The sequence below is a fragment of the Oncorhynchus mykiss genome, chromosome 13 (assembly GCF_013265735.2).
Source record: "Oncorhynchus mykiss isolate Arlee chromosome 13, USDA_OmykA_1.1, whole genome shotgun sequence".
NCBI lineage: Eukaryota > Metazoa > Chordata > Actinopteri > Salmoniformes > Salmonidae > Oncorhynchus > Oncorhynchus mykiss.
Window position 1 is genome coordinate 68223558 of NC_048577.1, and position 26874 is coordinate 68250431.

The 26874-nt window shown below is 44.7% G+C and overlaps 2 protein-coding genes across 3 annotated transcripts in view; one reads left to right on the forward strand and one right to left on the reverse strand.

The window, feature by feature from the left end:
* Window positions 1-26874, forward strand: part of LOC110485296 (NLR family CARD domain-containing protein 3-like) — a 373592-nt gene that overhangs the window by 320590 nt on the left and 26128 nt on the right. The gene's annotated exons all lie outside the window — the stretch shown is intronic.
* LOC110487488 (NLR family CARD domain-containing protein 3) lies at window positions 2845-26807 on the reverse strand. Of its 2 annotated transcripts, XM_036942473.1 has the most exons (9): window positions 26695-26807; window positions 16095-16321; window positions 14143-15937; window positions 13634-13810; window positions 7367-7540; window positions 7100-7273; window positions 5485-5658; window positions 4238-4284; window positions 2845-3740 (listed from the first exon to the last, which is right to left on the reverse strand). In XM_036942473.1, coding segments are annotated over exons 2-9 (3099 nt in total). In that variant the 5' UTR covers window positions 16096-16321; window positions 26695-26807; the 3' UTR covers window positions 2845-3183. The 2 variants fall into 2 exon arrangements, with proteins under 2 accessions (XP_036798368.1, XP_036798370.1); XM_036942475.1 differs by lacking the exon at window positions 7100-7273.

A 26874-nucleotide genomic window follows, 5' to 3' on the forward strand; every position in this document is an offset into this window, starting at 1 on the left:
GGCCGCTCAGCAAGGAAGAAGCCACTGCTCCAAAACAGCCATAAAAAAGCCAGACTACGGTTTGCAACTACACATGGGGACAAAGATTGTACTTTTTGGAGAAATGTCCTCTCGTCTGATGAAACAAATATAGAACTGTTTGGCCATAATGACCATCGTTATGTTAGGAGGAAAAGGGGGAGGCTTGCAAGCTGAAGAACACCATCCCAACCGTGAAGCACGGGGGTGGCAGCATCATGATGTAGGGGTGCTTTGCTGCAGGAGGGACTGGTGCACTTCACAAAATAGATGACATCATGAAGAAAGAAAATTATGTGGATATCTTGAAGCAACATCTCAAGACATCAGTCAGGAAGTTAAAGCTTAGTCGCAAATGGGTCTTCCAAATGGACAATGATCCCAAGCATACTTCCAAAGTTGTGGCAAAACGGCTTAAGGACAACAAAGTCAAGGTATCTGGAGTGGCCATCACAAAGCCCTGACCTCAATCCCATAGAAAATTTGTGGGCAGAACTGAAAAAGCGTGTGCGAGCAAGGAGGCCTACAAACCTGACTCAGTTACACCAGCTCTGTCAAGAGGAATGGGCCACCATTCACCCAACTTATTGTGGGAAGCTTGTGAAAGGCTACCCGAAACGTGTGACCCAAGTTGAACAATTTAAAGTCAATACACTCAATTAGTATTTGGTAGCATGTAAACTTCTGACCCACTGGGAATTTGATGAAAGAAATAAAAGCTGAAATAAATCACTCTACTATTATTCAGACATTTCACATTCTCTTAAAATAAAGTGGTGATCCTAACTGACCTAAGACAAGGCATTTTCACGAGGATTATATGTCATGAATTGTGAAAAACTGAGTTTAAAGGTATTTGGCTAAGGTGTATGTAAACTTCCGACTTCAACTGTAGGTTTAGGCTAATACATGATACTCAAATTTTCCTTACAACGGTGCTGTACAAATGACCTGGACTAACCTGTACTCCCGCACATTGACTTGGTACCAGTACCCCCTGTGTACAGCCTCGTTATTGTTATTCTATTGTGTTACTTTTCATCATTTTTTCCCCGTTTCGTTCCGTTTGCTTCTGTTAAAAAAAATGTTTAAACAGAATCGGCGGGATGAATACACCCCTGATCACGCGTAAACACAGTTCACTTTCACAGCAGCCATGTTGTATTCCTTCTCGCATCTATGTGCTCCCCTCCTCTCACCTTTTCACTTTGCTTGTGGCCTTCAATGTACAACACATCAGATGTATGTGACCAGGCAAAAAAAAAAACTTTCCAAGCCAAACCACATCATAACCACTACACACAGCCTACATCGTTGTCACCGTATTAGCTAAAGTAACATCAGTCAACATAGCTAATAGAACTAACGAGTTAGTAAAGCTGCTACAATCATGAAGTAATGTTACATTTGACAGTCAGTAAGCGGTTACGGCAGAGGCCCCGATTTCAAAAAATGTGTCAAACCAAAGCTTACCTTGGAAGAGTTCCAGTGTTGTGTTGGATAGTCATAGACAGCTAGCTAACATATCTTCCCTCTGTTTTAGCAGGGTGTTTGAGTAGGCTAAACAACTGTATCTAGCTGCATTTTCTAGCTAAGCAAGTTGGATAGTCATAGCCAACTAGCTAACATATCTTCCCTCTGTTTTAGCAGGGTGTTTGAGTAGGCGAAACAACTGTATCTAGCTGCATTTTCTAGCTAAGCAAGTTGGATAGTCATAGCCAGCTAGCTAACATATCATCCCTCTGTTTTAGCAGGGTGTTTGAGTAGGCGAAACAACTGTATCTAGCTGCATTTTCTAGCTAAGCAAGTTGGATAGTCATAGCCAGCTAGCTAACATATCATCCCTCTGTTTTAGCAGGGTGTTTGAATAGGCTAAACAACTGTATCTAGCTGCATTTTCTAGCTAAGCAAGTTGGATAGTCATAGCCAGCTAGCTAACATATCATCCCTCTGTTTTAGCAGGGTGTTTGAATAGGCTAAACAACTGTATCTAGCTGCATTTTCTAGCTAAGCAAGTGAAACTGAAAGTGAATCTCTAGCTTCTCCTTCTCCTAGGAGAAGCCTAGTGGTTAGAGCGGTGGACTAGTAACCGGAAGGTTGCAAGTTCAAACCCCCGAGCTGACAAGGTACAAATCTGTCGTTCTGCCCCTGAACAGGCAGTTAACCCACTGTTCCTAGGCCATCATTGAAAATAATAAGTATAATAATATAATAATAATATTATAAACAAGAATTTGTCCTTAACTGACTTGCCTGGTTAAATAAATACAAAAACATTTGGGAAGAAATTAAATTTGTTCAAAACTGTTCAACTATTATCTTTCTCTTTGAGTCAACTACTCACCACATGTTATGCACTGCAGTGCTAGCTGGCTGTAGCTTATGCTTTCAGTACTAGATCAATTCTCTGATCCTTTGATTGGGTGGACAACATGTTCATGCTACAAGAGCTCTGATAGGTTGTAGGACGTCCTCTGGAAGTTGTCATAATTACTGTGTAAGTCTACGGAAGGGGGTGAGAACCATGAGCCTCCCAGGTTTTGTATTGAAGTCAATATACCCAGAGGACGGAAGGTCTTCCGGCTATACCATGGTGCTACCCGTTGAGGCTACTGTAGACCTTCATTGCAAAACAGGGTGTTTTAATATTTTTTGGGGGGTGAAGTTAATATATTTTATATAATTTTTATTTAAAAAGGATAACTTTAAATATTTTCACAGAGGAGGATGGTCCTCCCCTTCCTCCTCTGAGGAGCCTCCACTGATTTAAATGTCATACTCTTATAAAAAATAAAACATTGAGAACTGCACTTCTTTCATCTGGTTGATTAACCTTTATTAGTCAAATCTGTGACCTGTACATTTCATTCAGTGGAATTGTGTTTATACAGAAGCAAGATCGTTTTGTCAGCAATTTTACAGACAGGAATATTTACAAACATGAAAAAGCAATAACAGCACGATCAATGATGTCTAAATGAGACGTTTTAACAACAGTGGTGATACATTCTATTCATTGTTATTTTACAATGTCTATCAATTTCAGTGGGGTATAATCATGAATATTTAGATATAATAATCATCTGTTAACTCATGACTAGAGAGTTAATATCAATATTTGGTCCAGTGTGTCTTACTGAACATAACCATGATTAGAGTCAAATATCAAGTGTTTGGCACAGGGACCACCTGACACAGGGACATTGAAGAGGAGTCATCCCAAAGCTGAAACCCTGGATAGAGGGGCTCAGTGAATGTGGTGTGGAATGTGTACAGGTGTGTCAGTGTGTCAGAGGAGACTCTGTAGAAGGACAGAGTGCCGGCTGGCCAGTCCAGATACACCCCTAGTCTGTGGGAGCTGGAGGAGGGGACGTCTATGTCAGTGTAATTATCATTGTGCCAGGCAGTGTAACGGTTGTTAAAGCAGCTCAGACTCCAGGACTTGTCATTCTGTCCAATCACACAGTCCTCATCCCCCCCTTCTCTCCTGCTGATTCCTTTATATGTCACTCCTACATCAGCCCCTATCCCACTCCTCTCTGCCTCCCAGTAACAGAGCCCAGTCAGACCCTCTCTACACAGCACCTGTTCACAGTCCACAAATCTCTCTGGGTGATCAGGATACGGCTGAGCCTCTTCGCTACGTGTCACCTTTCTGTTGTCCTCGGACAGAGAGAGCTTTATGTTTACTGTGTTTGGGTCCAGTGTGAGATCACAGGCATCTGATGGGGAAGACCAGGGATATTACAAATCATCTTCATATCACATCAGAATGTTAATGGTTCTAGGTATTTAAGGACCACATCAGAATGTTAATGGTTCTAGGTATTAAAGGACCACATCAGAATGTTAATGGTTCTAGGTAATAAAGGACCACATCAGAATGTTAATGGTTCTAGGTAATAAAGGACCACATCAGAATGTTAATGGTTCTAGGTAATAAAGGACCACATCAGAATGTTAATGGTTCTAGGTATTAAAGGACCAAACAAAGAGTATTTAAGACTTGCTGAGTGATGATACGTTATACTGTATGGTCATATAAAACACAGACACACAGCAACAAAAAACCACAGAGTGAAGTCCTATTAGGGTAACCACACATGCATACATTACTTATCAATCAAGCTGTGAAAAATTATTTCATTATTTTCTAACCCCTTACTTGAAATAAGACTGAGCAATAACAAGCTAATTCTTCACAGCAGTCAACACTCACATTTTCTAGGCCAAGGTTTGATTGTGTGCACTCCACCAGGTTCCACACTGTGGGGAGCAGGAGAACAGGCAGTAAATCTATCTGCCTTACACACAGACGGTCAGCATATCACACTGTTCATGTGGTGGTAAGTAAAGTATGTCTGGCTCACAGTGCATGACAATTATCATACCTAACCTGATAACTATTAATCATTATAACTAACCTGCTAACTATCAATCATCATAACCAACCTAAACTCAGAAAAATGTCTTACAGTATTGTGGTGAAGCTGTGATTATAGCTGGCAAGGAATGATTTCCTCAAATCATGAAGTAATGGCTCTATGCCTCTGCCTCCTTGCCACCTCCTCCTGGGTCTCTGAGAAACTGTTATAAGGCAGAGAGTTCTGGCAGGTGATTGAGGGGAGCTGGTGCTTTAATGAGCGTTGGGTTTCGTAACCTACAAGTCTGTGCTGGGTAGCGCTGCCGGGGATGAAGGCAGGAAGTGAGGGGGAATTTGGGGGACCAGATCAAATAGTTGGGTTTCAAGGGGTGCTCATCCTCTCCCCTACACCTTGGGAATAGAGCAGGCTGCTTGCTGTAGCATGTTCTTTTTGTATCCGACTTAAATAATTAGCCTGAACTAGAGCAAAGCTTTTGCAGACTGTGGATCTTAAAGTGGGCTGGGTCCTATATGACTGTATCACTATGGTGTGTACTGGGCTAATGTTCCCTGTCAGCAGTGAATTCACATGTTTGTGGAGTATCACTTTTGTGCAAGGTGTCACCTTCTAGTGCGTAATGATGCTCATAGCCTATCATTATACCACAGAGCCTATCATTATACCACAGAGCTTATCATTATACCACAGAGCTTATCATTATACCACAGAGCCTATCATTATACCACAGAGCTTATCATTATACCACAGAGCCTATCATTATACCACAGAGCTTGTTTATCCACAGAGCCTATCATTATACCATAGAGCTTGTTTATCCACATAGCCTATCATTATACCACAGGGCTTGTTTATCCACATAGCCTATCATTATACCACAGGGTTTGTTTATCCACATAGCCTATCATTATACCACAGGGCTTGTTTATCCACATAGCCATGCTACTCTGATCTACCAGTACCTGTCCCTCCACTCAGGTGGTCTACTCTGATCTACCAGTACCTGTCCCTCCACTCAGGTGGTCTGAAGCTCTATTACAGTATGTCAATCATAAACACATATTGACGCAAACCCTCTACATACTTGAGTTTCTCCAGTCTGCAGTGTGGATCCTCAAGTCCAGCAGAGAGCAGTCTGACTCCTGAGTCTCCTGAGCGATTGTTATTCAGGTCCAGCTCTTTCAGGTGTGAGGGGTTTGACCTCAGAGCTGAGACCAGAGATGCACAGCCTTCCTCTTCAACTCCACAGAGCGACAAGCTGCAGAGAGTTAAACATGATTTCAAAATCACACTGCTATTCTTTGAACATAAAAAGATGCAGCTAAAAACAATAAAAGTCTCTTAGGAAAGCAGTCAGGCCCCTTGAAGTTTACCAAAAGTCTCTTAGGAAAGTAGTCAGGCCCCTTGAAGTTTACCAGAAGTCTCTTAGGAAAGTAGTCAGGCCCCTTGAAGTTTACCAAAAGTCTCTTAGGAAAGTAGTCAGGCCCCTTGAAGTTTACCAGAAGTCTCTTAGGAAAGTAGTCAGGCCCCTTGAAGTTTACCAAAAGTCTCTTAGGAAAGCAGTCAGGCCTCTTGAAGTTTACCAGAAGTCTCTTAAGAAAGTAGTCAGGCCCCTTGAAGTTTACCAAAAGTCTCTTAGGAAAGTAGTCAGGCTCCTTGAACTTTACCAAAAGTCTCGTAGGAAAGTAGTCAGGCCCTTTGAAGTTTGCCAAAAGGCACCTAAAGGACTCAGACCATGAGAAATAAGATGAAAGCAAGATTGAACTCTTTGGCCTGAATGCCAAGCACGTTTGGAGGAAACCTGGCACCATTTCTAAGGTGAAGCATGGTGGTGGCAGCATCATGCTGTGGGGCTCTTTTTCAGCGGCAGGGACTGGGAGACCAGTCAGGTTTGAGGGAACGATTAACAGAGGAAAATACAGAGAGATCCTTGATGAAAACCTGCTCCAGAGCGCTCAGGACCTCAGACTGGGGCGGTGGTTCATCTTCCAACAGAACAGCGACCCTAAGCACACAGCCAAGACAATGCAGGAGTGGCTTTGGGACAAGTCTCAATGTCCTTGAGTGGCCCAGCCAGAGCCCGGACTTGAACCCGATCAAACATCTCTGGAGACCTTAAAATAGCTGTGCAGCAGTGCTCCCCATCCAACCTGAGAAGAATGGGAGAAACTCCCCAAATACAGGTGTGCCAAGCTTGTAGCGTCATACCCAAGAAGACTCGAGGCTGTAATCGCTGCCAAAGGTGCTTCAACAAAGTACTGCGTAAAGGGTCAGAATACTTATGTAAATGTGAAATTCTCAGATCTTTTTTTTTTATACATTTGCAAAAAAAAATCTAAAAACATGTTTTTGCTTTGTCATTATGGGGTATTGTGATGTCATTATGGGGTATTGTGATGTCATTATGGGGTATTGTGTGTATATTGATGAGGGGAAAAAACTATTTAATCCATTGGAGATTAACGTAACAAAATGTGGAAAAAATTAAGGGGTCTGAATCCTTTCCAAATATACTGTAGATACAGTAAAGTCTACATCTGTATGTGTATGTATGTATATATATATATATATATATACACACACACTGTCAGTCAAAGGTCAGATGGTCAGATTTACATTGAATTGTGTATTTTCGTCCTTAAACACACGTGGATCTGGTGAACATCTACCACCTGTTGACCAACTACAGGAACGCTGACCTCAGAGTCTCCAGTTTACAGTGGGGATTCCCCAGTCCAGCAGAGAGCAGCTTCACTCCTGAATCCTTCAGGTCATTGTTACTCAGATCCAGCTCTCTCAGATGTGAGGAGTTTCGGCTGAGAACTGAGGCCAACACTTCACAAGATGCTTCTGTGAGTTTACAGCCAGCGAGTCTATGAACACAGAGTAAGCATTTAAATATAAAACCATTCTATGTGGATCTAATTAAAGGTTATCACTTGTTGATCAACTAGAGGAATACTGACCTCAGAGTCCCCAGTTTACAGTGGGGATTCCCCAGTCCAGCAGAGAGCAGCTTCACTCCTGAATCCTTCAGGTCATTGTTACTCAGATCCATCTCTCTCAGATGTGAGGTGTTTGAACTGAGAGCAGAGACCAACACTTCACAGGACGTGTCTGTGAGGTTACAGTCAGTGACTCTGTCAACACAGAGTAAACACCATTACAGACAGGCTGTATTATAACGGTACGTTTAGCTTTCATTTCTTACACATTTACCAGTGCACCAAATGTAAATATTTGAACTTTTTCATTAGCTAATGTTAACAAAACAAATAAAAATATCACAGAATTGTACGTGTAAAATCTATTTTATTCATGGAGTACCTTTGCTACAACTATGAAAACACAAAAGCATGTGCAGATGACTTTTTATAACGACAAAAAAAAAAATAATAGCCAAGGACAAAGGCATGCGGTGGATGGAGAAAATATCAGCAGCCTAAACTAATCATTAGTGTTCAATGTCACGTACTAAACTAATCATTAGTGTTCAACGTCACGTACTAAACTAATCATTAGTGTTCAATGTCACGTACTAAACTAATCATTAGTGTTCAATGTCACGTACTAAACTAATCATTAGTGTTCAATGTCATGTACTAAACTAATCATTAGTGTTCAACGTCACGTACTAAACTAATCATTAGTGTTCAACGTCACGTACTAAACTAATCAGTAGTGTTCAATGTCACGTACTAAACTAATCATTAGTGTTCAATGTCACGTACTAAACTAATCATTAGTGTTCAATGTCACGTACTAAACTAATCATTAGTGTTCAATGTCACGTACTAAACTAATCATTAGTGTTCAATGTCACGTACTAAACTAATCATTAGTGTTCAATGTCACGTACTAAACTAATCATTAGTGTTCAATGTCATGTACTAAACTAATCATTAGTGTTCAACGTCACGTACTAAACTAATCATTAGTGTTCAATGTCATGTACTAAACTAATCATTAGTGTTCAACGTCACGTACTAAACTAATCATTAGTGTTCAATGTCACGTACTAAACTAATCATTAGTGTTCAATGTCACGTACTAAACTAATCATTAGTGTTCAATGTCACGTACTAAACTAATCATTAGTGTTCAATGTCACGTACTAAACTAATCAGTAGTGTTCAATGTCACGTACTAAACTAATCATTAGTGTTCAATGTCACGTACTAAACTAATCATTAGTGTTCAATGTCACGTACTAAACTAATCGGTAGTGTTCAATGTCACGTACTAAACTAATCATTAGTGTTCAATGTCATGTACTAAACTAATCATTAGTGTTCAACGTCACGTACTAAACTAATCATTAGTGTTCAACGTCACGTACTAAACTAATCAGTAGTGTTCAATGTCACGTACTAAACTAATCAGTAGTGTTCAATGTCATGTACTAAACTAATCATTAGTGTTCAACGTCACGTACTAAACTAATCAGTAGTGTTCAATGTCACGTACTAAACTAATCATTAGTGTTCAATGTCACGTACTAAACTAATCATTAGTGTTCAATGTCACGTACTAAACTAATCATTAGTGTTCAATGTCACGTACTAAACTAATCATTAGTGTTCAATGTCACGTACTAAACTAATCAGTAGTGTTCAATGTCACGTACTAAACTAATCAGTAGTGTTCAATGTCATGTACTAAACTAATCATTAGTGTTCAATGTCACGTACTAAACTAATCATTAGTGTTCAATGTCACGTACTAAACTAATCAGTAGTGTTCAATGTCACGTACTAAACTAATCATTAGTGTTCAATGTCATGTACTAAACTAATCATTAGTGTTCAATGTCACGTACTAAACTAATCATTAGTGTTCAATGTCACGTACTAAACTAATCATTAGTGTTCAATGTCGCGTACTAAACGAATCATTAGTGTTCAATGTCATGTACTAAACTAATCATTAGTGTTCAACGTCACGTACTAAACTAATCATTAGTGTTCAATGTCACGTACTAAACTAATCAGTAGTGTTCAATGTCACGTACTAAACTAATCATTAGTGTTCAATGTCACGTACTAAACTAATCAGTAGTGTTCAATGTCACGTACTAAACTAATCATTAGTGTTCAATGTCACGTACTAAACTAATCATTAGTGTTCAACGTCACGTACTAAACTAATCATTAGTGTTCAATGTCACGTACTAAACTAATCATTAGTGTTCAATGTCACGTACTAAACTAATCAGTAGTGTTCAATGTCACGTACTAAACTAATCATTAGTGTTCAATGTCACGTACTAAACTAATCATTAGTGTTCAATGTCACGTACTAAACTAATCATTAGTGTTCATTGTCACGTACTAAACTAATCATTAGTGTTCAATGTCACGTACTAAACTAATCATTAGTGTTCAATGTCACGTACTAAACTAATCAGTAGTGTTCAATGTCACGTACTAAACTAATCAGTAGTGTTCAATGTCACGTACTAAACTAATCATTAGTGTTCAATGTCACGTACTAAACTATTCATAAGTGTTCAATGTCACGTACTAAACTAATCATTAGTGTTCATTGTCACGTACTAAACTAATCAGTAGTGTTCAATGTCACGTACTAAACTAATCGGTAGTGTTCAATGTCACGTACTAAACTAATCATTAGTGTTCAATGTCACGTACTAAACTAATCGGTAGTGTTCAATGTCACGTACTAAACTAATCATTAGTGTTCAATGTCACGTACTAAACTAATCATTAGTGTTCAATGTCACGTACTAAACTAATCGGTAGTGTTCAATGTCACGTACTAAACTAATCATTAGTGTTCAATGTCACGTACTAAACTAATCATTAGTGTTCAATGTCACGTACTAAACTAATCATTAGTGTTCAATGTCACGTACTAAACTAATCATTAGTGTTCAATGTCACGTACTAAACTAATCATTAGTGTTCAATGTCACGTACTAAACTAATCAGTAGTGTTCAATGTCAAGTACTAAACTAATCATTAGTGTTCAATGTCACGTACTAAACTAATCATTAGTGTTCAATGTCACGTACTAAACTAATCATTAGTGTTCAATGTCACGTACTAAACTAATCATTAGTGTTCAATGTCACGTACTAAACTAATCATTAGTGTTCAATGTCCCGTACTAAACTAATCATTAGTGTTCAATGTCACGTACTAAACTAATCATTAGTGTTCAATGTTTCTTACATAGGTATTCTTCTTGTCCAGATGGGAAAGGGTAGTGTGCAGCGCAATGGCGATTGCATCGTCTGTGTATCTATTTCGGCGGTAAGCAAATTGAAGTGGGTCTAGAGTGTCAGGTAAGGTAGAGGTGATATGATCCTTAACTAGCCTCTCAAAGCACTTCATGGTTAGAGAAGTGAGTGCTATGTGGCGATAGACATTTAGTTCAGTTATCTTCACTTTCTTGGGTACAGGAACAATGGTGCACATCTTGAAGCAAGTGGGGACAGTAGACTGGGATAGGGAGAGGTTGAATATGTCCGTAAATAGTCGAGCCAGCTGGTCTGTGCATGCTCTGAGGACGCGACTAGGGATCACCCTTGCGAGGGTTAACACGTTTAAAATGTCTTACTCACATTGGCCAAAGAGAACGAGAGCTCACAGTCATTGGGGGCGGCCCGTGTTGGCGTTACTGTGTTAACCTCAAAGCGGGCAAAGAAGGTGTTTAGTTTGTCTGGGAGCTGTTGAAAGATGATGTTGGTGTCCGTGATATGGCTGGTTTTCCCTTTATAATCAGTGATTGTCTGGATATCCTGCCACATACGTCTTGAGTGTGAGCCATTGAATTGTGACACCACTTTCTCTCTGTACTGTACTGATGTTTTGCCTGTTTGATTGCCTTATGGAGGGCCTAATTGGGCTGTTTTGCATTCAACCATATTCCCAGTCACCTTGCAGTGGTTAAACGCAGTGGGTCGTGCTTTCAGTTTTGCTCGAATGCTGCCATCTGTCCATGGTTTTTGGTTTGGATAGGTTTTAATCGTCACAGTGGGAACAACATCCAACAACTTCCTAATTAACTCAGTCACTGTGTCAGTGTATACGCCAATGTTATTCTCAGAGCCAACCCAGAACATGTCCCAGTCCATGTGATCAAAACATTCTTGAAGCATGGATTCCGATTGCTCAAACCAGCGTTGAATAGACCTTAGTACGGGTACTTCCTGTTTGAGTTTCTGCCTATAGGAAATGGAGTCGTGATCTGATTTGCCGAAGGGAGGGTGGGGGAGGGCCTTGTCGCCATCCAGGAAGGGAGAGTAACAATGGTTGAAATATTTAGAAGTGCGAGTACTGAAGGCGATGTGTTGATAACATTTCTGAAGTGTTTTCTTCAGATTTACTTTATTAAAGTCCCCAGCTACAATAAATGCTGTCTCGGGATATGTGGTTTCCAGTTAGCATAAAGTCCAGCGTAGTTCCTTGATAGCCGTCGTGGTATCAGCTTGAGGGGGAATATACATGGCTGTGACGATAACAAAATAAAATTATCTCAATGAGGTAATGGGGTCGGCATTTGATTGCGAGGTATTCTAGTTCGGGTGAACAAAAGGACTTGAGTTCCTGTACTTTATCACAATCAAACCATGAGTAGTTAATTATGAAACATACACCTCTGTCTTTCTTCTTCTTCCCGGAGAGTTCTTTATTTCTATCTGTACGATATAATGAGAACCCAGCAGCCTGTATGGACGGGGACAGTATATCTGGAGAGAGCCATGATTCTGTGAAACAGAGTATGTTACAGTCCCTGATGCATCTCTGGAAGGAGATTCTCGCCCTGAGCTCGTCTTCTTTATTGTCCAGGGACTGAACATTAGCGATTAATATACTCGGAAGCCGTGGATGGAGTACACACCTCCTGAGTTGGACTAAAAGTCTACTCCGAATACCTCTTCTCCTCCGGCGGCGTCTTGGAGCAGCCTCTGGGATAAGTTCAATAGCCTTGGAGGGTACGAACAAAAGGATCAATTTCAGGAAAGTCGTATTCCTGGTTGAAATGTTGGTTGGTGAGTAACCACCTCTATGATATCCAAAAGTTATTTCCGTCTGTATGTGATAATGCAAAAGAACGTTCTGGGCTAATAATACACAACAACAAAGTTGCTTAGGAGCCAGGAACAAGGCGGCCATCTTTGAGTCCAGGGAGTACAGGAGCGGGGCTAAGCCCTGTGGGGCCCCGTGTTGAGGGTCAGCGTGGTTGAGGTGATGTGAGCTACCATCACAACTGGGTTGACCAGTCAGGAAGTCCAGGATCCAGTTGCAGAGGGAGGTGTGCGGTCCCAGGGTTCTTAGCTTGGTGACAGCTTGTGGCTTGTAGTATAGACGCCAAGCGTGCTTGTGAATCGTGAAAATCAACACAAAACCAATAGTGGCATAATGAATATGTCAATATGACAGCGGTCAAAAATAGTATATTATTGTCAGTTATTGGACACATTATTTGTGGCCTCGCTCGTGCTTACAGAATTGTGTGCGTCTTTAAGCAACTGTTGGATCTCATTTAGATGTTTCCCCTTGTCCTAACAGTCACCACAAATCTTTGTCACTTTCACTTGATTGCAACACTTCAAACAAGTAGCTTCCTGCTTCCAGCAGGGAACTCTGAACTCGGGAATCTCAGAATTCCGACTTCGGTGCGTTCAAGACATCTGATAACTCCAGGGACAAAAAAAAAACTCGCTCCGACAGGGAAAAATCTATTTGAACGGTCTTTCAACTCAGAATTCCATGTCGGAAACTCCGGCATCTTTATAGAGCTCTGACTTTCCGACCTGAAGATCACCGACGTCATGATTTGACCTTGTTTTTTTTGAGTTCCCAGTTGTCTTGAAAGCACCAACACATGAGTAATTACAGAGCCTTTCTGCAGCACTCCACAACTGGGCCCAGTCTCCAACGTCCCTCCACTGATTTGGATTTAAAGCTGAAAGCAGGAGCAGTCAAGGCCGGGGTAAAACATTGATCCATGGACACAATTAATTAGAGCGAGCTACACAACTTCAGGGTAGAAGGATGAAATACTATGAGCAGAGATCTGGCACCTGCAATGGCACCAAACCATAAACTAAACAGGTATCCCAGCAACCTCTGCTGATTAAACCCAGAGCCACAGCAACTGCTATCAAAATAGAAGTCCCTAAATTAAGGTCCATTATTATATTAGAAACACATGGATTTTACTGAACAGGTATCACTTACTGATCAAGTAAAGGAACACTGACCTCAGAGTATCCAGTTTACATTGTGGATTTCCCAGTCCAGCAGAGAGCAGTGTCAGTCCTGAATCCGTCAGGTCATAACATTCATTCAGATCCAGCTCTACCAGATGTGAGGAGTTTGAGCTGAGAACTGAAGCCAACACTTCACATAACGTGTCTGAGAAGTGACAGTCAGTGAGTCTGTCAACACAGGGTAAATACCATGACAGATAAGTTATTATAATGTTACGCTTAGCTTTCCCTGCTAACCCTGTTAGCCCTGCACAACTAATATGTAGGCCTTGTATACATGCCTCAATTATACTGTTTCTGATCAGTTGGTGTTATAAGTTGTTGAAGAGTTTTCAGCTGATAGAAAGTTTAGTCGGCTAATTAAAATAATGTTGTTCCTACATACGGTGAAGTTTAAACTGAGAAATTGTCACAATAGTACTTACAAATCCAGTCAGCCAATTAAAATGCTGCTGTAACTACAATTTATTCTGGTATGCGATATTGACATGAATACTTACAGAGCTTTCCTGCAGCACCTCAAGGCAGGGAGCAGTCTCCTACGACCCTCCTCTGATGTCTTGTATTCCTTCAGGTCAAACACATCCAGAACCACCTCTGATATCTGCAGCATGTAGGCCAGCGCTGAACAGTGAGCAAGGGAGAGGATTTTGGATGTGTTCTCTGACCTCCAGTATGCTTGGATTTCCTCCTGCACTGACTGGTCTTTCATCTCTATCAGACAGTGGAAGAGATTGATCCACCTCTCAGGGGACATGTTCTTCTGCATCACCTTAAGGGATCGGATCGTTCTCTGGACGCTCTCTGGACTGCTTTCTGTCTGTGTCACCAGACCTCGTAGGAGTTTCTGATTGGACTCCAGTGACATGCCATGAAGGAAGTAGACAAAAAGGTCCAGGTGTCCATTCTTACTCTCCAAGGCTTTATCCACAGCACTCTTCAGCAGCTCATGCAAGGTTAGCTCTTCAGACGCAGCTCTAGACTTTCTCTTGAGGAAGGGCTTCAGTTCATCCATTTTCTTGTTTGTGTAACAATGGTAAATGTAGACAGCCGAGAGAAACTCCTGAATGCTCAGATGATCAAAGCAGTACACCACTCTCTGAAAGAACACAGACTTTTCTTTAAAGATTTGTGTGCACAATCCTGAGTACACCGAGGCTTCTTTGACATCAATGCCACACTCTTTCAGGTCTTCTTCATAGAACATGAGATTACCCTTCTCCAGATGTTCAAACGCCAGCTTCCCCAGCTTCAGAATAATCTCCTTATCTGACTCCACGAGCTCCTCTTGATCCATCTCATCTCTTCCATGATACTTCTGGTTCTTCAGTCTGGTCTGAATGAGCAGGAAGTGTATGGACATCTCAGTCAGAGTCGTGGGCATCTCTCTCCTCTTGTCTGTACACAACATGTGTTCAAGGACTATTGCAGAAATCCAACAGAACACTGGCATGTGGCACATGATGTGGAGGCTCCTTGATGTCTTTATGTGTGAGATGATTCTGCTGGCCAGGTCCTCATCACTGAATCTCTTCCTGAAGTACTCCTCCTTCCGTGGGTCATTGAACCCTCGTACCTCTGTCACCTGGTCAACATACTCAGGGGGGATCTGATTGGTTGCTGCTGGTCGGGAGGTTATCCAAAGGAGAGCAGAGGGAAGCAGATTCCCCTTGATGAGGTTTGTCAACAGAACATCAACAGACGATGTCTGTGTGACATCAGACACCTTTTCGTTGTGCTGGAAATCCAATGGAAATCTGCTTTGATCCAAACCATCCAAGATTAACATAACTTTACAGGCAGTGAGTTTCTTTGCATTGCCTATGTCTAGTTCTGTGTGGAAATAATTTAGAAGTCCAAGAAGAGTGTACTGCTGATCTTTAATCAAGTTCAGCTCCCAGAAAGAAAGAACAAACATGATATCCACATCTTGGTTTGCCTTCCCTTCAGCCCAGTCTAGGATGAACTTCTGCACAGAGACAGTTTTTCCGATGCCAGCGATGCCCTTCGTCAGCACGGTTCTGATGCTTCTCTCTTGGCCAGGTAAGGGTTTAAAGATGTCATTGCAGTGGATTGCTGTGTCATGTGAGGTTGGTGTCCTGGATGCTGCCTCTAGCTGCCACACCTCATGTTCATTGTTAAACCCTTCACGCTTTCCCTCTGTAATGTAAAGCTCTGTGTAAATCCTGTTGAGGGGACTTTGAATCCCTGCTTTTTCAATGCCTATCACACATTCATACCTCCTTTTCAGACTGTCTTTGTGGTTTACTATAGCTCTCTGTAGGCTGTCGTCCACTTCAAAGGAAAAGTAAAAAAATATGTGTATCAGAAACATTTGTTGACAGGATAAGAAGTGGGCCTTCCATAACTACAGTAATTTATATTATCTCATACTATTGTAATTAACTACTGTAAATTATATTGAGGTATTGGCCTGTGCAAGTTGTCTTACTATTTTTAGAGCCTCTTGCATCATTGGGTTCACTCAGGTGCTGTAGTACAGGAAGTGTTCTGGATCTCTTTCTACTCTGTGGACAGTCATAGTTTCCTGAAGGAGCAGGTCTCTCCCAGTATCTGGTGATGCACTGTCTGCAGAACGTGTGTCCACAGGTGATAGAGACTGGATTCCTCAGCACCTGCTGACACACTGCACACCTGGACTGATCCTCTGGCAGAGAGCTGAAAGAACATTATTAAAACATAAAGACATTGTGATCCTTCACGGCTATCTCTCAAATATTGTAGATATTAATACTGATCCTCTAACAGAGTAGACCATCCACTACAGAGATAAAGGAGAGAGATACGTGTAGATGTTAATACTGATCCTCTAACAGAGTAGACCATCCACTACAGAGATAAAGGAGAGAGATACGTGTAGATGTTAATACTGATCCTCTGGCAGAGTAGACCATCCACTACAGAGATAAAGGAGAGAGATACGTGTAGATGTTAATACTGATCCTCTGGCAGAGTAGACCATCCACTACAGAGATAAAGAAGAGAGATATGTGTAGATGTTAATACTGATCCTCTGGCAGAGTAGACCATCCACCAATGTTCCCTCTAATGTTTTGGGACACTAAGCAAATTCCTTTGGGACAACTGTACGCTGCCCTATGGGCCCCGGCCAAACCCTCCCCTACCCTGAATGGCACTAGGACAACTGTACGCTGCCCTATGGGCCCCGGCCAAACCCTCCCCTACCCTGAATGGCACTGGGACAACTGTACGCTGCCCTATGGGACCCGGCCAAACCCTCCCCTACCCTGAATGGCACTGGGACAACTGTACGCTGCCCTATGGGCCCCGGCCAAACCCTCCCCTACCCTGAATGGCACTGGGACAACTGTACGCTGCCCTATGGGCCCCGGCCAAACCCTCCCCTACCCTGAATGGCACTGGGACAACTGTACGCTGCCCTATGGGCCCCGGCCAAACCCTCCCCTACCCTGAATGGCACTGGGACAACTGTACGCTGCCCTATGGGCCCCGGCCAAACCCTCCCCTACCCTGAATGGCACTAGGACAACTGTACGCTGCCCTATGGGCCCCGGCCAAACCCTCCCCTACCCTGAATGGCACTAGGACAACTGTACGCTGCCCTATGGGCCCCGGCCAAACCCTCCCCTACCCTGAATGGCACTGGGACAACTGTACGCTGCCCTATGGGCCCCGGCCAAACCCTCCCCTACCCTGAATGGCACTGGGACAACTGTACGCTGCCCTATGGGCCCCGGCCAAACCCTCCCCTACCCTGAATGGCACTGGGACAACTGTACGCTGCCCTATGGGCCCCGGCCAAACCCTCCCCTACCCTGAATGGCACTGGGACAACTGTACGCTGCCCTATGGGCCCCGGCCAAACCCTCCCCTACCCTGAATGGCACTGGGACAACTGTACGCTGCCCTATGGGCCCCGGCCAAACCCTCCCCTACCCTGAATGGCACTAGGACAACTGTACGCTGCCCTATGGGCCCCGGCCAAACCCTCCCCTACCCTGAATGGCACTAGGACAACTGTACGCTGCCCTATGGGCCCCGGCCAAACCCTCCCCTACCCTGAATGGCACTAGGACAACTGTACGCTGCCCTATGGGCCCCGGCCAAACCCTCCCCTACCCTGAATGGCACTGGGACAACTGTACGCTGCCCTATGGGCCCCGGCCAAACCCTCCCCTACCCTGAATGGCCCTGGGACAACTGTACGCTGCCCTATGGGCCCCGGCCAAACCCTCCCCTACCCTGAATGGCACTAGGACAACTGTACGCTGCCCTATGGGCCCCGGCCAAACCCTCCCCTACCCTGAATGGCACTGGGACAACTGTACGCTGCCCTATGGGCCCCGGCCAAACCCTCCCCTACCCTGAATGGCACTGGGACAACTGTACGCTGCCCTATGGGCCCCGGCCAAACCCTCCCCTACCCTGAATGGCACTGGGACAACTGTACGCTGCCCTATGGGCCCCGGCCAAACCCTCCCCTACCCTGAATGGCACTGGGACAACTGTACGCTGCCCTATGGGCCCCGGCCAAACCCTCCCCTACCCTGAATGGCACTGGGACAACTGTACGCTGCCCTATGGGCCCCGGCCAAACCCTCCCCTACCCTGAATGGCACTAGGACAACTGTACGCTGCCCTATGGGCCCCGGCCAAACCCTCCCCTACCCTGAATGGCACTAGGACAACTGTACGCTGCCCTATGGGCCCCGGCCAAACCCTCCCCTACCCTGAATGGCACTAGGACAACTGTACGCTGCCCTATGGGCCCTGGCCAAACCCTCCCCTACCCTGAATGGCACTGGGACAACTGTACGCTGCCCTATGGGCCCCGGCCAAACCCTCCCCTACCCTGAATGGCCCTGGGACAACTGTACGCTGCCCTATGGGCCCCGGCCAAACCCTCCCCTACCCTGAATGGCACTAGGACAACTGTACGCTGCCCTATGGGCCCCGGTCATGGCGCATAGGCATTGGGATGCATTTCCTTACTAAACGAAAAATCAACCCAAAACCACTCATTCCTATAATTTACAGTATTAAATAACACTAATATGTGAGAACAAATGTTTTTGTTAACAAATATTTAATTTTGGTGTTATAATAAGGTTGGTAGCAACATGTGAAAATCGTTGTGGAAATCTGTTGCAGCTCAGGTCGACCACAAAACCCACAATACAATGCTCTCTGTATGGGCTGGCTGGCTAGCTAGCTAGCAAACAAACAAACAAACAAACGTAGCTACACACAATAATACCAAAAACAATATCAGCATGTTAAGTAGCTAGTTTGTTGTAAAATCGCCTAAACAAGCTGTACTGTCAATTTAGGAGTCTACAATTTCACTATGTTCAACGTGCAGATCGATGTGCCCCACAGAGTGGCTTCAAACTTTAGCAACGGCAGAAATACAGTCAAATTAAATTCAAATGCCTCTTCTATTCCATTTTAGGTGAATAGCGCGAACCACCACTAACTAAGCTAGCCGCTTCACATCCGTTACATAGTCTATACAAATATACATCTTGCCATAAAACATTAAACATGTCGTTATACTGTACATGCTTATAAAATATTGTTGAAACAAAAGATTTTTGGGACAAACTTAAAATGAATGATCAAGGAAAGCTGTATGTGAATATTTTAAGTTATAAAATGTCATAAGTCACTTACATTTTCTTCAATATGGGGAAAATACAATATTTCCCAGAATGCATTAGTTTAATCCTCAAGTTGATCCTGAAGCCATACAATATTTCCCAGACTGCATTAGTTTAATCCTCAAGTTGATCCTGAAGCCATACAATATTTCCCAGACTGCATTAGTTTAATCCTCAAGTTGATCCTGAAGCCATACAATATTTCCCAGACTGCATTAGTTTAATCCTCAAGTTAATCCTGAAGCCATACAATATTTCCCAGACTGCATTAGTTTAATCCTCAAGTTGATCCTGAAGCCATACAATATTTCCCAGACTGCATTAGTTTAATCCTCAAGTTGATCCTGAAGCCATACAATATTTCCCAGACTGCATTCGTTTATGTTACGGTGAGTGAATGAGGACCCAAAAGCGAACTAACTTAAACAGAGCTTCTTTAATAACCAAACATAGGTAGGCTCAGATAGACCGGCAGATTCCGACAGGACAGGACAAGGTTACAGCAAACATGACGATAGTCTGGCTCAGGCATGAAACACAACAAACAAGAATCCGACAAGGACAGGAACAAAAACAGAGAGAGATATAGGGGACTAATCAGAGGGAAAAAGGGAACAGGTGGGAAACGGGGTGACGAGGTAGTCAGGAGGAGACAAGGAACAGCTGGGGGAAAGCGGGGGAGAAAAGGTAACCTAATACGACCAGCAGAGGGAGACAGGGTGAAAGGAAAGGACAGAGACACAACATGACAGTACCCCCCCACTCACCGAGCGCCTCCTGGCGCACTCGAGGGGGAAACCTGGCGGCAACGGAGGAAATCCTCGATCAGAGCACGGTCCAGCATGTCCCGAGAGGGAACCCAACTCCTCTCCTCAGGACCGTACCCCTCCCAATCAACGAGGTACTGGTGACCACGGCCCCGAGGACGCATGTCCAAAATCCTGCGGACCCTGTAGATGGGTGCGCCCTCGACAAGGATGGGGGGGGGGGGGGGGAGACGAGCGGGGGCGCGAAGAACGGGCTTAATACAGGAGACATGGAAGACCGGGTGGACGCGACGAAGGTATCGCGGAAGAAGAAGCCGAACTGCGACAGGATTAATGACCCGAGAAATAAGGAACGGACCAATGAACCGCGGGGTCAACTTGCGAGAAGCCGTCTTAAGGGGAAGGTTCTGAGTGGAGAGCCAAACTCTCTGACCGCGACAATATCTAGGACTCTTAGTTCTACGCTTATTAGCAGCCCTCACAGTCTGCGTCCTATAACGGCAAAGTGCAGACCTGACCCTCTTCCAGGTGCGCTCGCAACGTTGGACAAAAGCCTGAGCGGAGGGGACGCTGGACTCGGCGAACTGAGATGAGAACAGCGGAGGCTGGTACCCGAGGCTACTCTGAAAAGGAGATAGCCCGGTCGCAGACGAAGGAAGCGAGTTGTGGGCGTATTCTGCCCAGGGGAGCTGTTCTGACCAAGACGCAGGGTTGCGAAAAGAAAGACTGCGTAAGATGCGACCAATAGTCTGATTGGCCCGTTCTGCTTGACCGTTAGACTGGGGGTGAAAGCCGGAAGAGAGACTGACGGAAGCCCCAATCAAACGGCAAAACTCCCTCCAAAATTGAGACGTGAATTGCGGACCTCTGTCCGAAACGACGTCTGACGGAAGGCCATGAATTCTGAAAACATTCTCGATGATGATTTGTGCCGTCTCTTTAGCAGAAGGAAGCTTAGCAAGGGGAATGAAATGAGCCGCCTTAGAGAACCTATCGACAACCGTAAGAATAACAGTCTTCCCCGCTGACGAAGGCAGTCCGGTGACAAAATCTAAGGCGATGTGAGACCACGGTCGAGAGGGAATGGGCAGCGGCCTGAGACGGCCGGCAGGAGGGGAGTTACCGGACTTAGTCTGCGCGCAGACCGAACAAGCAGCCACGAAACGACGCGTGTCATGCTCCCGGGTGGGCCACCAAAAACGCTGGCGAATGGAAGCAAGCGTACCCCGAACGCCAGGGTGGCCGGCTAACTTGGCAGAGTGAGCCCACTGAAGAACGGCCAGACGAGTAGGAACGGGAATGAAAAGAAGGTTCCTAGGACAAGCGCGCGGCGACGGAGTGTGAGTGAGCGCTTGCTTTACCTGCCTCTCAATTCCCCAGACAGTCAACCCGACAACACGCCCCTCAGGGAGAATCCCCTCGGGGTCAGTGGAGGCTACTGAAGAACTGAAGAGACGAGATAAAGCATCAGGCTTGGTGTTCTTAGAGCCCGGACGATAAGAAATCACGAACTCGAAACGAGCGAAAAACAGCGCCCAACGCGCCTGACGCGCATTAAGTCGTTTGGCAGAACGGATGTACTCAAGGTTCCTATGGTCAGTCCAAACGACAAAAGGAACGGTCGCCCCCTCCAACCACTGTCGCCATTCGCCTAGGGCTAACCGGATGGCGAGCAGTTCGCGGTTTCCCACATCATAGTTACGTTCCGACGGGGACAGGAGATGAGAAAAATACGCGCATGGGTGGACCTTGTCGTCAGAGAGGGAGCGCTGAGAAAGAATGGCTCCCACGCCCACCTCTGACGCGTCAACCTCGACAACGAACTGTCTAGAGACGTCAGGTGTAACAAGGATAGGAGCGGATGTAAAACGATTCTTGAGGAGATCAAAAGCTCCCTGGGCGGAAACGGACCACTTAAAGCACGTCTTGACAGAAGTAAGGGCTGTGAGAGGAGCTGCCACCTGACCGAAATTACGGATGAAACGACGATAGAAGTTCGCGAAGCCGAGAAAGCGCTGCAGCTCGACGCGTGACTTAGGGGCGGGCCATTCAATGACAGCTTGGACCTTAGCGGGGTCCATCTTAATGCCTTCAGCGGAAATAACAGAACCGAGAAATGTGACGGAGGAGGCATGAAAAGTGCACTTCTCAGCCTTCACAAAAAGACAATTCTCTAAAAGGCGCTGGAGGACACGTCGAACGTGCTGAAGATGAATCTGGAGTGACGGTGAAAAAATCAGGATATCGTCAAGGTAAACGAAAACAAAGATGTTCAGCATGTCTCTCAGGACATCATTGACTAATGCCTGAAAGACAGCTGGAGCGTTAGCGAGGCCGAAAGGAAGAACCCGGTATTCAAAGTGCCCTAACGGAGTGTTAAACGCCGTCTTCCACTCGTCCCCCTCCCTGATGCGCACGAGATGGTAAGCGTTACGAAGGTCCAACTTAGTGAAAAACCTGGCTCCCTGCAGGATCTCGAAGGCTGAAGACATAAGAGGAAGCGGATAACGATTCTTAACTGTTATGTCATTCAGCCCTCGATAATCTATGCAGGGGCGCAGAGACCCGTCCTTCTTCTTGACAAAAAAAAACCCCGCTCCGGCGGGAGAGGAGGAGGGGACTATGGTACCGGCGTCAAGAGCTACAGACAAATAATCCTCGAGAGCCTTACGTTCGGGAGCCGACAGAGAGTATAGTCTACCCCGGGGGGGAGTGGTTCCCGGAAGGAGATCAATACTACAATCATACGACCGGTGTGGAGGAAGAGAGGTGGCCCTGGACCGACTGAACACCGTGCGCAGATCGTGATATTCCTCCGGCACCCCTGTCAAATCACCAGGCTCCTCCTGTGAAGAAGAGACAGAGGAAACAGGAGGGATAGCAGACATTAAACATTTCACATGACAAGAGACGTTCCAGGAGAGGATAGAATTACTAGACCAATTAATGGAAGGATTATGACAAACTAGCCAGGGATGGCCCAAAACAACAGGTGTAAAAGGTGAACGAAAAATCAAAAAAGAAATGGTTTCGCTATGATTACCAGAAACAGTGAGGGTTAAAGGTAGCGTCTCACGCTGAATCCTGGGGAGAGGACTACCATCCAGGGCGAACAAGGCCGTGGACTCCCTTAACTGTCTGAGAGGAATGTCATGTTCCCGAGCCCAGGTCTCGTCCATAAAACAGCCCTCCGCCCCAGAGTCTATTAAGGCACTGCAGGAAGCTGACGAACCGGTCCAGCGTAGATGGACCGACAAGGTAGTGCAGGATCTTGAAGGAGAGACAGGAGTAGTAGCGCTCACCAGTAGCCCTCCGCTTACTGATGAGCTCTGGCTTTTACTGGACATGAAGTGACAAAATGACCAGCAGAACCGCAATAGAGACAGAGGCGGTTGGTGATTCTCCGTTCCCTCTCCTTAGTCGAGATGCGGATACCTCCCAGCTGCATAGGCTCAGCTCCCGAGCTGGCAGAGGAAGGTGGTAGTGATGCGGAGAGGGGGGCAACGGAGAACGCGAGCTCCTTTCCACGAGCTCGGTGACGAAGATCAACCCGTCGCTCAATGCGAATAGCGAGTTCAATCAAGGAATCCACGCTGGAAGGAACCTCCCGGGAGAGAATCTCATCCTTTACCTCTGCGCGGAGACCCTCCAGAAGACGAGCGAGCAAAGCCGGCTCGTTCCAGCCACTGGAGGCAGCAAGAGTGCGAAACTCAATAGAGTAGTCTGTTATGGATCGATTGCCTTGACATAGGGAAGCCAGGGCCCTGGAAGCCTCCTCCCCAAAAACAGATCGATCAAAAACCCGTATCATCTCCTCCTTAAAGTCCTGATACTGGTTAGTACACTCAGCCCTTGCCTCCCAGATTGCCGTGCCCCACTCACGAGCCCGTCCAGTAAGGAGAGATATGACGTAGGCGACACGAGCAGTGCTCCTGGCGTAAGTGTTGGGCTGGAGAGAAAACACAATATCACACTGGGTGAGGAACGAGCGGCATTCAGTGGGCTCCCCAGAGTAACACGGCGGGTTATTGATTCTGGGCTCCGGAGATTCGAAAGCCCTGGAAGTGGCCGGTGGATCGAGGCGGAGATGGTGAACCTGTTCTGTGAGGTTGGAGACTTGGGTGGCCAGGGTCTCAACGGCATGTCGAGCAGCAGACAATTCCTGCTCGTGTCTGCCTAGCATCGCTCCCTGGATCTCGACGGCTGAGTGGAGAGGATCCGAAGTCGCTGGGTCCATTCTTGGTCGGATTCTTCTGTTACGGTGAGTGAATGAGGACCCAAAAGCGAACTAACTTAAACAGAGCTTCTTTAATAACCAAACATAGGTAGGCTCAGATAGACCGGCAGATTCCGACAGGACAGGACAAGGTTACAGCAAACATGATGATAGTCTGGCTCAGGCATGAAACACAACAAACAAGAATCCGACAAGGACAGGAACAAAAACAGAGAGAGATATAGGGGACTAATCAGAGGGAAAAAGGGAACAGGTGGGAAACGGGGTGACGAGGTAGTCAGGAGGAGACAAGGAACAGCTGGGGGAAAGCGGGGGAGAAAAGGTAACCTAATACGACCAGCAGAGGGAGACAGGGTGAAAGGAAAGGACAGAGACACAACATGACAGTTTAATCCTCAAATTGATCCTGAAGCCATACAAATGAAATGGTTGGTGGAAATAGAATTGGCTATTCTAAGCGCTAAGGTTAAAATAGTTATTTGAACATTTTTGTAGGCAGATTTTGTAGGCAGAGTGCCTCAGAGTAGGATTCTATAGGATTGACAGGCACAACTCAGGCCCATACTCTGAGCCGTTGTACTCATGCATAAAAAAAACGAATTTTGTAAAGTTTGTGTGGGAGAAGTGGATTTTTTTTGTCATCGATCAATAATGACAAACCTCCTGGCATTGACAACTTAGACGGAAAGCTACTGAGGATGGTAGCTGACTCTATGACCACTACTATCTGTCATATCTTTAACCTGAGCCTAGGAAAGTGGTTTTCCTCAGGCCTTGAGGGGAGCCACAGTCATAACGCTACCCAAGACTGTTAAATCGGCCATTACTGGTTTTAACAGCAGACCTGTCAGCCTGCTGCCATCTCTAAGTAAACTGTTGTTTTACCAAATACAATGCTTTCTCTGTAAACAAGTTAACAACAAACTTTCAGCATGATTATGTTATGGGATGCATTTTTCCCATCCTTTTTGATGGTATGCCACCCTGGTAGGCTTACATTATGATCAAATAGCCACAGTAGCCTACTTGGCCACTGTTAAAACTGTAACTTAAAGCTACTTGGCCACTTTTAAAACTGTAACTTAAACCTACTTGGCCACTGTTAAAACTGTAACTTAAAGCTACTTGGCCACTGTTAAAACTGTAACTTAAAGCTACTTGGCCACTGTTAAAACTGTAACTTAAAGCTACTTGGCCACTGTTAAAATTGTAACTTAAATCCACTTGGCCACTGTTAAAATTGTAACTTAAATCCACTTGGCCACTGTCAAAACTAACTTAAAGCTACAGTACATGGTCACTGTTAAAACTGTAACTTAGAGCTGGTACAGCCTCAGTGTTCACAATAAACATGTCCCGGAAGTTGCACCGAATTTTCACAACATTCAAGTGTGCGCTCAGCAGACCTAAAATTTGCTCACTGCTGAATACAATTAGAGGGAACTTTTCTCATTAGTTGAATGGGAGTCAATTCCAAAATTCTGAATTGAGCCCAACCCGGATTGCTACAGAAATGCATCTAAACCAAAGCAGTTTGACTTCTTAGCAATGAAGTTGCTACTGCGAGCTGCTGTAAACCTACTGTGATTGGATACAAAGGTTGAGTCTCTAGATCACCCTTGCTGCTCTGGAGAAATAAGGAAATGGTTGTCATAGTGATTTAAACTGGGACTGGTTATCTCCAAACTCTGAGGACATGTCGTTTGTTACATTTCAGCCAATTGATAAAAGCAGGTTAAAGGCTGAACCCAGAAGACAACTCTAAATGGACACTTATTTATATTATCCTAAAATAATTTAACTAATTCTATTGTGTCTCCTTGTTCAACAGGTAGCCAATGCTATTAATGTTGTAGCAAATAGCAGGGCAGGGAAGTGAACCCGGGTCGCTTGCGAGAAAGGCAAACACCCTACACATCGCAATAGGGTTAACGCAGATGGTGGGAAGTGGAACATGGCTCACTATACTGCCCCCTTTCGAACTGGAAGGCACTACTTAGCCCCCTCACGGCCACCATCCCCCTTCTGACATCCATGTAGCGAACGGCGGGGCAGGGAAGTATATCCGGGTCGCTGGCATGAAAAGCAAACACCCTACACATCATGCCATTGGCACCAATAGGGTTAACCCACTTGGTGGGAATTGTAACGTGGCTCATATACCAAGGATTGTTATACTATAGTGGAACAAATATGATACAACTACATCTTTTATACGAAATGTGAAATGTAGAACTATAATATATGTTTTTGAATTTGATTTGCCTAATCCCAGTTAGCGTCTGTCCCAGGAGAAATAGACTGTTAGGAGTGTTTGACTTCCATTCACTATACTATAATTACACCACACATTTAATGTCTCTACACACTTCACAATAATCTCACCTCTTAGACTGAATTCACCACCAGAACATGTTAAATCATTGAGATATTTCCCGTTCTGCTTAGAGAGCAACTTCCTGATGTCTGTATCTATGTTCTAGGTACAGTTGATCTTTGGACTCTGGGTGTGTGTTGTGTATCCTACCTTTGGCTAATCTCTCGTGGACAAATTACAACACGGAA

What these genes read in the sequence shown, in the direction of transcription:
- LOC110487488 (XM_036942473.1), bottom strand. An exon ending in TGTAAACTGGATACTCTGAG is followed by an intron (nt 7,541 to 13,633) that starts GTCAGTGTTCCT and finishes CTGTGTTGACAG; the next exon opens with AGTCACTGACTGTAACCTCA. An exon ending in TGTAAACTGGGGACTCTGAG is followed by an intron (nt 7,274 to 7,366) that starts GTCAGTATTCCT and finishes CTGTGTTCATAG; the next exon opens with ACTCGCTGGCTGTAAACTCA.